The sequence below is a fragment of the Meles meles genome, chromosome 6, assembly GCF_922984935.1.
Source record: "Meles meles chromosome 6, mMelMel3.1 paternal haplotype, whole genome shotgun sequence".
NCBI classification, from domain to species: domain Eukaryota; kingdom Metazoa; phylum Chordata; class Mammalia; order Carnivora; family Mustelidae; genus Meles; species Meles meles.
Window position 1 is genome coordinate 112,935,970 of NC_060071.1, and position 12,174 is coordinate 112,948,143.

Sequence of the window (12,174 nt, forward strand, 5' to 3'; positions counted from 1 at the left end):
CTGGGGCGTTTAGGGACCTGGGGGCAGTGGGATCTGCGGGAGCTCAGGTCTGAGTACTGGAAATGCATGGTTGATCCCCAGGAATCCACATGCAGGAGCTATCTGGGGGTGCAGCGTGAGGACAGGTGAACTGGTCTGGAGCCTTATCCCAGAGGACTTCATTTGCGGCATTAAGAAAATCTTCATTTATCTTTTGAGCCCACAAGTCGCAGTCCATTTGCTTTGCATTGGATTCCTATGGGTTTACTTAGGGAAATGCACCAGTCCCTCAGGGCTGACTGTGCTTCTGCCTTTTTCTCCCCAGTTCAAGAAACTGTAATTAAGCTGGGAGGGAGCCTTGTGGAACACAGCCAGGAGGGAGAGGAGACCAAGAAGCGGAGTGGGGGCGGGTGGGAGAGGTGAGTTAGCCGTTGTTGGGGCAGGCCACACAAGAGGTGTTCAGGGACTGAGCTCAGGCAATGCCTGGGGAAGAGAGGGAAGAGAGAGGCAATGTGGAGGTAGATTCGAGGGCTTAGAGGTCTGAGATTAGATACACAGGGTGAAGGAGAAATAAAAGATTATAGAGCTTTCAAGATTAGACAGCTTGTTGGATGAAAATCCCATTGTTTGATCCCAAAGGTAAGAGAAGAAGTACTTTTGGAGATCAGAGTAATGAGCAAAGGTCTTCAAAATGGCATGACAAGGTGGCTGGCGACTTGTGGTTTAGTTTTAGCTGAGTGGTGTAAAGGGAGCTGAAGCAGCTGGATTAGAGTAATTATGGGATAAAGAGAGCTGAGGAGGTAGAGCGAGTGAATACAGGCTGCTTTGTCAAGAAATTCACACAAGAGGGTCAGGAGATGAGAGGGCAGCTTAGCATCCCTTTTATCAAGGGGAGATTTGAGGATGTTTAAAGGCTTGAAGGGCAAAAGCCAATGGAAGGGAATAGACTGAAGCTGTGAAAAACAGGATAATTAATGATACAATCACCCAAATGAGACGAAGTCACTGGATTAGGTTACCCCTGTGGTTCGATTTGGGTTCCCACAGTCATTTGGAAATAGTTTTGGGGGCTAGGGACCAATCTGGCTGAGAATCTACTGAAATGGGGTAGAATCCCTTGGGATCCCCCTGGGCTGCATGCTAGCATGTGTAGGAAGTAACAGAGGGGGTCCTAGGCTCATCTGCAGACAGCGGTTCGGTCTCCCAGACTATCAGGATCCTTTTGGAGGGGGCCATGTGTAATTCAAGTTAAAAAAAAAAATTCTGCAGCACCACTCAGCCCTCCCTGTGATGGGACGCACTTATATCCGCCTCCCAGGTGTTTGTTTCTGTCACAGAGAATGCTTCGGAGCTCCCCAGCTCCCCCGGTTCCTTGTAGGAAAAAGGAATGACTTGGTCCTGTGTCATTGCTTTTGTATTCAATACCACGTTATTAGGAGCAATGGAGAATTTCCAGATTCACAGTTTTTTTTCTTAAGTCTTTTGGAAATCTCAGTAATCTCTTTAATTTGAAATTCTTTCATTTTAAAATGAAAACAATTTTGTTCTGATTTTTATGTCTACCCAGTAACTAGATTGCAAACACTTTGAAGAAAGGCTTTCTCTTATGTTAATTCCTTTGATGTCCTCTACATCGGATGGATGTGACAGAAATCTCTTACTTCGGTTTGTACCAGAAATGCCTCTGTTGCTTCCTTTTGCTCTTGTCTGTTCGTGACCATTGTTAACCTGCGTTTTCTTCTCGTTACTCTAGAGGCCAACAGCATGTCTTTTTGACTCTGTGACAGTTAAGGGATTGAACTGGAAGTTACGGAAAATGACAGTTGCTCTGAAGGATCATTTACAAATTCAAGACATTCTTTTCATTTGAAAGAAAATTAATTAGGATCCCTTTCCTTTCCTTTCCTTTTTTTTTTTTTGAGTTAAGTTGATACTATAAACACAGAGCTTTATTGCCCGTTGAATTATTCTTGTTTTAAAGCGCAGAGTTTAACTTTTATTGTTCTCTACCTGTCCCAAACAAACACAGCTTGAAAGCCAGAAGAACTGAAATCATTCTGGACCCTTGAGTTGCTGGACCCTTTAGAGTCTGGGCATCTTTGTCTCTGTTGTCAAATTCAGTCTGGTTTTCATCAGCAGTGGGAAGCCTACATTTTGTAAATAGGAAATTCAAACTCGGAGAGCGAATGTGCTCCACAGGGATTTACCTTAAGAGTACAGATAATGTTGCTTATTTTTTTTACTTGCATAGCTGTGACATATGCAGGGAATACTTCCCCACTCCTGCTTGGTATAGAGAAAGGACTTTGGGATCTTACTTTTGTTTGTCTCCTAGTAGTGATAATATTGGCGTCTTGGTTCTTAAGACGTTTTCTTGAATTTTTCTCTCATCACACTTGCTTTTATAGGAACTAGGAGGCAAGGTTATATGAACTATGAGTGCTTTATTGAATAAATATTCTTCTCCTTCTGAACAGACCTAGATAAATTTATTGATTGTTAGCTTCACATCCACAAGGCTTTTCTCTTTTTAAAATTCATTGACGATAAATCCCAAACAAAGTCCTTCAAATTAAGAAGTGACAAAGGTAGAAGGCATATTGGTTCTGCCAAACTCTTTCCAGTGCTATCTGAATCCAAGCTAATTTTCTAAGGAGAGTTAAAGGAACAAGCTTATCGAATGCCTCTTGGTGGAGTAATTAAACTATAGTTTTGCATGGAACTACAGATGTATATGTGTATATAATGGGATGATTGTTAAGCTACTCAAAACGATTCTGCCAAATAATTTACCATAAGAATAGATGGTAATTGTGTTATTTATTTACTTATCAATCATCATATCTAGGCAAGGTTTTTCTACATGAAAGGGGATCTAGTTTTTTGTTTTGTTTTAGTTTTTTTTTTTGCAATAAACTTGTGTGGTTTGTATATGTCTAAAACTCAAACAGCTGAAACAAAGACTCATGTTAATCAAATTAACACATGAACTTCATATGTTTCTACTCACACGTTGTCCATGAAATCCTCAGAGGACCTTGAAAAGAAAGAGCCAGGAATGTGTCTGGGGTGGTTGAAGCACTCTAAAGAAGCCCGTGTACCTGGAGGAGGGGGAGTGAAGGGGAGCACCGGACGAGGGGAGGCTAGCAGGTTGAAGGCCTGATGGAGTAGACTTGGGAGCTAGTAGGGAAGATTTTGGATTTTACTTTGAGAACCAAAGCTATGAAGGATTTTGATAATAGAAGTAACATCTAGCATACATCTAAGATCTAACATACATCTTAACAGTATTGCTCTGGCTGCTTTTTTTCAGAACTGACTAAATGTGGATGAAGGGTGACAGGTAACACGTAGCTTGACTCAGTGGGTAGCAGTGTAAGTGGTGAGAGCTAGTCAGATTTTGGAGATGGAACTGCTAGGATTGACTGATAAGACTGAGTTTGGGGTATGAGAGAGAGATACCAAGGATCCCTCTAGGGATTTTACCTGAGCAAGTGGAAGGAAGGAACTGCCATGAACTTGGAGGAAGACCGGAAAAGTAGGTTTGGGCAGGTGAGAGTTGGAGGAAGGGATCAGGAGTCTGGCTTTGGAAATACGGAGTCTGAGATGTCTATTAAACATCCTAGTAGAGACATTGACTAGGCTTTTGGATGTCTGAGTTTGGAGTTCAGGGGAAAGAGCTGGCCTTGGTATAGAAACGTGAGAGTTACCAGCATTTGGGTGATATTGAAAGCTGTGACACCGGCTCACAACCCCAAAGGAATAAGCAGAAGTATGGGAAAGAGGTGGCCAAGGATTCAGAGTCCAGGGAGGAGGACTACCAGAGACTGGGAAGGAGCAATCAAGGAGTTAGGAGGAAAAACAGAAGAATTAATACCATAGCAGCCAAGTAAAAATTTGTTTCAAGGGAAGAGAGAATTATCAACCCTGTGAGATGTGATCAGTTAGATAAGGATTACCTCTGTGTGGGTTCCTTTAAAAGCAGAACTTGCAGACAAGTTCCTGGGTACAGACATTAACTTGGGAGGTGATCCCAGGAGCAGGAGTAAGAGAATGGGGGAGGTGAGGCCATGGAGGAGGAATGCCAATAAAGGGTGTGTTATCAAGGTGGCTGCTTCTGATTGCGGGGGTCAGCTTCACTGCCACATCTGAGAAGGGTGCAGAATGTCTGTTCAAACAGACAAGAGCTAGGACAGTTCTTGGTTGAGGGTTTTGTCGTGATGTTAACTCCCCTCTTCCGCACTTGGCAGGCTCCCATGGGAGAAAGCCTTGAGTCAGAAAAGCAGAGAGAAGTGATAAGCCATGTTGTCAGTCAGCATAGAACTTTGTATCACAGCGGTGGTTGAGATCAGAGGTGGGCCCAGGGAAGGCAATGCAGACCATCACAAGTGTCTGCTGCTTCTTAGACTGGCTGCTGGCTGTCAGATTTTTACAAAGTCTACAGACTTCGACCTTGAGAAAGCCTTTGATGGAGGGGCCTGGCAAGCCGGATTGGAATAGGTTAAGGAAAGGAGAAGAGGGACTGGAGAAAGTGTAATAGGATAAAAGGAGAGTGCATTAAGAGACGGCTGGGGAAGTGGGATCAGAGAGGTTTATTTAAGATGGGAAAAGTACCGGCATTTAGGCTGGTGGGAGTAGTTCCATAGAGAGGAAACTGTGTATGAGGGGAGAAAGAGGAGTGAATGGGAACAGTGTCCTGGAGTGGGTGTGTCTAATGCCTAAACGGGGCATTGGCCATAGGAGGGAATGTGGACACTTCATTGGTAGTAAAGGGAGACAAATACCTGGAAAGTGGGTCCTTTCTGGTCCTTGGTTCCTTGCCTGTGATAGAGGAACAAGGTCATCAATACAGAGCAAAGAGAGCAAAGAGCTAAGAGGGGAGCATTGGGACTGTGGGGTGTGTAGGCAGTTTGCGGAGAAAGGGGAGGGGGAGGTCCTCTGGGACTGCAGCACTGGGAGTGGGGAGTGGCTTGCCATGAGCTCTCGGTTACTGCCCTTCCAGGAGGTAAATACAGAAAGTGAGAGTAAGCATTTAGAAACTTTTGCAGCAGTTGACATCGCTGAGATATTTTAATAGTATTTTGCAAAAGTATTGGTCTGTATGGGATTGGAAATAAGAACATCTGGCCCCGCCCAAAAGATAGTTTGTGAGGCTCGGGCTGGGAGAGGGGGCTGAGGGAGCGAACTGGGAAACAGGGAAAGATTGCCACAGGCATGAGAATCCTTCTGAGGCTCCTGGCCAGGAATGTAACTGCAAGGCTACTCAGCTCACCAGGACTTTTCTCCAGACTTGCTCAGCCCTGTTGCGATGGGAAGTCAACACGGTGGATGGAGAGCGAGCTTTGACCAGGGTGCGGTTTTGCTAAGATGAGAGTTTGTGTAAGGAGCAGGCAGTGAGCCGAAAAGCTGTGAGCAGGGGGAGGAAGGAAGCAAACCTGGGGGAGGCGGAGGGACACAGGAAAGGGACTGGGATCCAGGAAATGTAGATCCTGGGATCCAGGCAATGTAGAACCTGGAAGAACGGAGGGTGGTTTAGAGCGGGACTCCAAGAGGAGTGAACTAGAAATATAGGAAGTGGCGACGGAGAGAGCCGGATTCTTGGTGATGGGATTCATCACCACACTGAATCTGAACGTGTTATTTTGCAAGTATACAACGGACAGTTTTGAAGCCACTGGAAGTCATGTTGTACCATATCTTTATGGACCCCAAAATGCTCATGATATGTTAAGCGAAGACAAAATAGATTACAAAACAATCACAAAATTAAGCTAGAAAATTTACAAAGATCATTTTTTCTTTTAATTTAAATTTTATTAGTTAACATGTAATGCGATACTGGATTCTGGAGTGGAATTCAGTGATTCACCACTTACATACAACAGCCAGTGCTCATCACAGGCGTTCTCTGTAATAACCATCACCCATCTAGGCTATCCCCTACCTAAGTCCCTCCATCAACCCTCAGTTACAAAGATCATTTTTTAATGGTAAAAATATAAACATTTTAATGCACCGAAGTCTTAGCCATGGTAGGGTCTGGATGTTTGAATGACAGGTGCTTTTTACTTTCTGTTTGATAACATTTTGGTACTTTATTACTATATGTTTATATTCTTACAGCTTTATTGAAGTATTTACATGTAGTGAAATTCACCAGTTTTAAGTGCACCATTCTGTAAGTTTTGAAGAATGTACAGTTTTGTAACTACCACTGCATTTATAGCATAGAACACCTTCCTCACCCTCCAAATTTTGCTCATGTCCCTGTGCAGACAGTCCCCTATCCCCTCTTCCCAACCCCTGACAATGAGTCATATATTTCCTATCAGGACAGTTTGCCTTTTCTAAAGTTTCATATAGGTGGTGTTAAGGAACAAAATTCAAGTGAGTACATCTGAAGATCTAATTGGCTTTACTAAACAATACATGAATCAGGCAGCATTCCCTTTAGTAAGTAGAGGTAAGCTCCACTAAGCTAAACAAAAGTAAAAAACAAACAAACAAACTTTTTAAAGGTAGCAGGCATGAAAAAATGAAGAAAAGAATTTACTATCAAGAAATGCATTGGTTAGACAAGATTGCCCTCCTAAGAGGAACAGAAGGGATATATCAGTAAGTTTTCTAGTATTGACTAGGAAATTCTATGTTGACTGACTGAAGGTTTCATTTCTAGGGCTTGAAATTACAGTTAGGTTGGGTATTAAGTTTTGACTTACTGACTTGGAGTCTTAACCTATGATGCCATTTCTGGTCTGGGGTTTTCATTTGAACAATGAAATCATATAGTATGTTGTGTTGTGACTGGCTTCTTTCTTAACATAATGCTTTAAAGATTCATCATTGTTCTTGCATGTATTGTTGGTTTGTTCTCTTTTACATGGAGGAATATTCTCTTGTATGAATGTACATTCACCAGTTGGTGGACTAGGGGTTGTTTTAGGTTTTCGACTGTTATGAATAAAGCTGTTATAGGATGCTCACAGTAAGTGTTTGGACATGTGTCTTCATTTCTCTTCAGTAAATACCTCAGAGGTGAGTTGCTGGGTCGTATGGTAGGCATGTGTACATTTGACTCTATTAAAAATTGCCAAAATATTTTCCAAAATGGCTGTATTGTTTTGTATTCTCACCAGAAATGTATGAGAGTTCCAGTTACTTTACATCCTTATTAACCACTGAGATTTCAATTTATTTTTATTTTAACTATTCTAGTAGGTATGAGGAGATTATCTCCTGGTGGCTTTTACATTTTCCTGTGACTAACAATGTTGAATATCTTCTCATGGGCTTATTTACCATCTATGTATCTCCTTTGGTGAAGTGTGTCTTCTAGTCTTTTGTCCATTTAAAAAAATTGCTTTGTGTTTTTTTAGTGTTATGAAAGTTCTTTATTCTGTATACAAATTCTTTGTCAGATGTATGTTTTTACAACTATTTTCTTATAGTTTGTCACTTACCTTCTCATTTAAGGGATGTATCAGTCTATCTCAAAGATGCACTTCCAGAGTATTTTGAAGAACAGAAGTTTTTAATCTGGGTAAAATCTAATTTTGCATTTTTTTAAAGGTTTTATTTATTTATTTGAGAGAGAGACAGTGAGAGAGAGCATGAGCGAGGAGAAGGTCAGAGGGAGAAGCAGACTCCCCGTGGAGCTGGGAGGCCGATGCGGGACTCGATCCGGGACTCTGGGATCATGACCTGAGCCGAAGGCAGTCGTCCAACCAACTGAGCCACCCAGGTGTCCCTAATTTTGCATTTTTTTTGAAGATTTTATTTATTTGACAAAGAGAGAGAGCACAAGCAGGCAGAGAGGCAGACAGAGAGGAGGAAGCAGGTTCCCTGCTGAGCAGAGAGCTTGATGCGGGGCTTGATCCCAGGACCCTGAGATCATGACCTGAGCTGAAGGCAGAGGCTTTAGCCCACTGAGCCACCCAGGCGCCCCTAATTTTGCATTTTTAAAATTTTATACTTTGTGCACTGTTCTACTTTAAGAGATAATTGCCCAACCCAAAGTTAACAAGTATTTCTTTTCATGCCTTTTTTTTCTAGAAATTTTCAAGTGTTAGATGTTACATTTATTATCCATTTAATATTTATGTTGTGAGCTAAAGGTCAGGGTTCGCTGTTTTTGCATATGGACATTTAATTGTTTTAGCGCCACTTGTCGAAAAGATTATCTTTTCTCCATCAGATTGCCTTGGCACTTTTGTTGGACCATATGTGTGTGGGATTATTTCTGGAATCTCTACTCTCTTTAAATGATCTTTTTGTCTATCTTTACATCAGTACCACACTGCCTTGATTACTATATGTGTGTGTACTGCAGTCAGGTAGTGTAAATTACCCCACTTTGGTCTTTTCAACACTGTTTTAGGTAATTGAGGTCATTTGTCTTTCCATAGAAATTTTAGAATTAGCATGTCAATTTCCATGACTATGTTCTCCCTGGATTTTCTTGTACAGTGCAATATGGCAAGAAAAAGAAATGAAAGGCATACAAATTGAAAAAGGAAGAACTAAAACTCTCCTTGTTTGTACTTTCATACTCATGGTGATTCCTCATGGGGCTTATGAGAATTTTGCGAGTTTATCTTCAGTGAGAGTTGCCCCAATACTCCATACCTTGAAGACCCATATGTCTGGAACTATGAATTGAAATCTACAGAAAAGGTACTAGAAGTAGTAAGGGAGTCTAGCAATTTCACAGGATGTAAGATAAAATATACAAAAAACAATTTTCTATATTACTAGCAATTAAAACAATAATATTGAATTAAATTAAATAGAAATACTTTGTACAGTAGCATTCAAAATGTGAAAGGCTGGGGTGCCTGGGTGGCTCAGTGGGTTAAAGCCTCTGCCTTCGGCTCAGGTCATGATCCCAGGGTCCTGGGATTGAGCCCCACGTTAGGCTCTCTGCTCAGTGGGGAGCCTGCTTCCCTTCCTCTCTCTCTGCCTACCTCTCTGCCTACTTGTGATCTCTGTCCACAAAAGAAAAAAAAAACTTAAAATAAAAAGAATAACAAAATGTGAAATACTTAGGGAATAAGGTAACGAAAGATTGTAATGTTGAATCCCAGACAGAGAGAGAAAGCATTCTTTTTTTTTTTAAAGATTTTATGTATTTATTTGACAGACAGAGATCACAAGTAAATAAATAAAATCTTTTTATTTATAATAAATAAATAAAACTACAAATTCAATTTATTTAAATAAATAAAACTACAAATTCAATTTTTTAACAGATATGAGCCATTTGGATTGTTTGTTTTTGCATGCAAAAAGCTAAAGATATTTTTCGTAGTAAAGCATTTGACACAAGATCTGCCTCTTGGCATATTTTTAAGCATACAGTATGGCATTATTAAGCATAGGTCCTCTGTTGCACATAAATCTTCAGAACTTACTTATTCTTCATAAATGAAACTTTGTACACTTTGACCAACACCCCTTCATGTCTCCCTGCCCCCAGCCTTTCCTCCCCCAGCCCTTTGTAACCACTGTTCTACTCTCTGCTTCTATGTTTGACTATTTTAGATGCCACTTATAGGTGAGATCATGTAGTATTTGTCTTTCTGTGTCTGCATATGTGTTAGCATAATATTCTCCAGGTCCACCCATGTTGCAAATGGAAGGATTTATTTTTTAAGCCTGAATAATATTCCATTGTATGATTATACTACAATTTTTCTATCCATTCATCCATTGATAGACATTTAGGTTATTTCCATATATTGCCAATTGTAAATAATGCTGCAATTAACATGGGAGTGCACATATCTCTTTGAGACATCCATTTCAGTTCTTTAGGATATATAACCAGAAGTGGGATTGTTAGATCAAATAATAATTCTATTTTTAATATTTTGAGGAAACTCCAAATTGTTTTCCGTAGTGGCTACACCAATTTACATTCTCCCAACCACTCCCTTGTGTTCACATTCTCACCGACACTTGTTCTCCTTCCTTCCTTTCTTCCTTCCTTCCTTTTTTTATAATAGCCAACCTAGCATCTTTGAGCTCGCTGAGTAGATACCATGAGCAAAGCTCACACTTCTGAGTTGAAAAAATTTATGGACAAGAAATTATCATGGAAAATAAATGGTGGCAGACATGTCCAAGGAATATTGTGGGGGGTTGATCCATTTATGAATCTTGTGATAGATGAATGTGTGCAGATGGCAATGAGTGAGCAACAGAACAGTATTGGAATGGTGGTAATATGAGGAGATAGTATCATGTTATAAGCCTTGGGACCAGTATAAACAATGCGTGTGTTCATCAGAAGAATCAACTGCTTCCACATGTCCCCTCTCCATAGAACCTGTTTTACTACAATGTCAAAATCAGGTTGTGTGCATTTTCATATTGAGCTTTTTTGTTAAATAAACTTTTGTAATAGTAAAAAAAAAAAAAAAGAATAGCCATCCTAGCAGGTGTGAAGTGGTTTGTTTTTTCCTTATGATTACTGGTTTTGAACACCTTTTCATATACTTTTGGCCATTTTTATACTTTCTTCAGAGAAATGTGTATTTAGTTCTTTTGCCTATTTTTAATCAGAATTTGTTTTTCTTTTGAACTTATGAGTTCTTTATACAGTTTTAGGTGTTAACCGCTTAACAGATATACAACTTAGGAATATTTTCTCTGTTTCCTTAGTTGCCTTTCTATTTTGTTAATTATTTCCTTCACTGTGCAGAAGTGTTATAGCTTGGTGTAATCCTACTTATCTATTTTTTGCTTTTGTTGTCTCTGCTTTTGGTGTTGTATCCAAGAACTCATTGCCCAGTCTAATATTTAGAAATTCCTTCCCCTATAATTTCTCCTAAGAGTTTTGTTTCAGGTTTTATGTTTAAGTCTTAAATCATTTTTTAAAATATTTTATTTATTTATTTGACAGACAGAGATCACAAGTAGGCAGAGAGGCAGGCAGAGAGCGAAGGGGGGAGAAACAGGTTCTCTGCTGAGCAGAAAGCCCAATGCGGGGCTCGATCCCAGGACCCTGAGATCATGACCTGAGCCAAAGGGAAAAGCTTAACCCACTGAGCCACCCATCTGCCCCTAAGTCTTAAATCATTTTGAGTTTACTTTTTATAGTCCAATATCATTGTTTTGCAAGGGGACATCTAGTTTTTCCCAGCACCATTTATTAAAAAGACTATCTTTTCCCCATTGTGTGTTTTTGCCACCCTGGTTGAAGATCAGTTGACAGTATATGCCTAAATTTATTTCTGGGTTCTCTGTTCTATTGGTCTAATGGTGTGTGTGTGTGTGCACATGTGTGTGTGTGCATATTTATTTGAGAGAGAGACAGAGACAGAGAGAACACAAGAACATAAGCAGGAGGGGCAGAGGGAGAGGGAGACTCAAGCAGACTCGGCAGTAAACTTGAAACCCAGTGCAGAGTTCAATCTCAGGACCCTGAGATTATGATCTGAGCTGTTACCAGGAGTTGGACTATCACCTGACTCCACCACTGAGGTGCCCCTGGTCTATATGTGTTTTTATGCAGGTACCCTAATGTTTTGATTACTGTAGCTTTATAATATTTTGAAATCAGGGAGTATGATACTGCTAGTTTTGTTCTTCATGTTCAAAATGGTTTTGTTAATTTCAGGTCTTTTGTGGTTCTAAATGAAGTTTTTTTTCTGTTTCTGTAAAAAGAAGTCATTGGCATTTTGGTAGGGATTGCATTGAATCTATCAGTTTGGGAAATATGGACATTTTAACAATATTAATTCATCAAATACTTGAACTGGGGATGTCCTTCAATTTGTCTTTTTAAAATTTAGGGTTTCTTTTACTTTGTTGAACTTTTCATTTAATCATGTATTGTCTTCCTGATTTCACTTAGTTGTCTGTGTTCTCTTGTAGTTAGTTGAGTTGCCTTAAGGTGATAATTTTGAACTATTTATCAAGCAGTTGATGAATCTCCATTTCTTTAGGATCAGTTGCTGGAGTTTTATCAGTTTCCTTTGGTGATGCCCTCGCTGCCTGATTCTTCGTGATCCTTGTAGCGTTACATTGGAATTGGAATAGAAGAATTGGAATAGAAGAATTGAAGGGGCAATTCTTCTAGTCTCTACAGACTGGTTTCAGCAGGGAAAGACCTTCTGCTGGAGATGGAACTGATTCCAGAGCCACAGTCTGTTGGGGCTGAAACTGGCTGAGGCGGCTGCTCTCAGGGCCACA

The 12,174-nt window shown here is 40.3% G+C and overlaps 2 protein-coding genes across 2 annotated transcripts in view; both read left to right on the forward strand.

Moving 5' to 3' along the window:
* Window positions 1-12,174, forward strand: part of SYT16 (synaptotagmin 16) — a 258,100-nt gene that overhangs the window by 18,832 nt on the left and 227,094 nt on the right. The gene's annotated exons all lie outside the window — the stretch shown is intronic.
* LOC123943160 (small nuclear ribonucleoprotein G-like) lies at window positions 10,020-10,208 on the forward strand. The gene has a single exon (XM_046007087.1). The coding sequence runs from the start codon at window positions 10,020-10,022 to the stop codon at window positions 10,206-10,208; it is 189 nt and encodes a 62-aa protein (XP_045863043.1).

What these genes read in the sequence shown, in the direction of transcription:
- LOC123943160 (XM_046007087.1), top strand. Translation starts at nt 10,020, where the DNA reads ATGAGCAAAGCTCACACTTCTGAGTTGAAAAAATTTATGGACAAGAAA.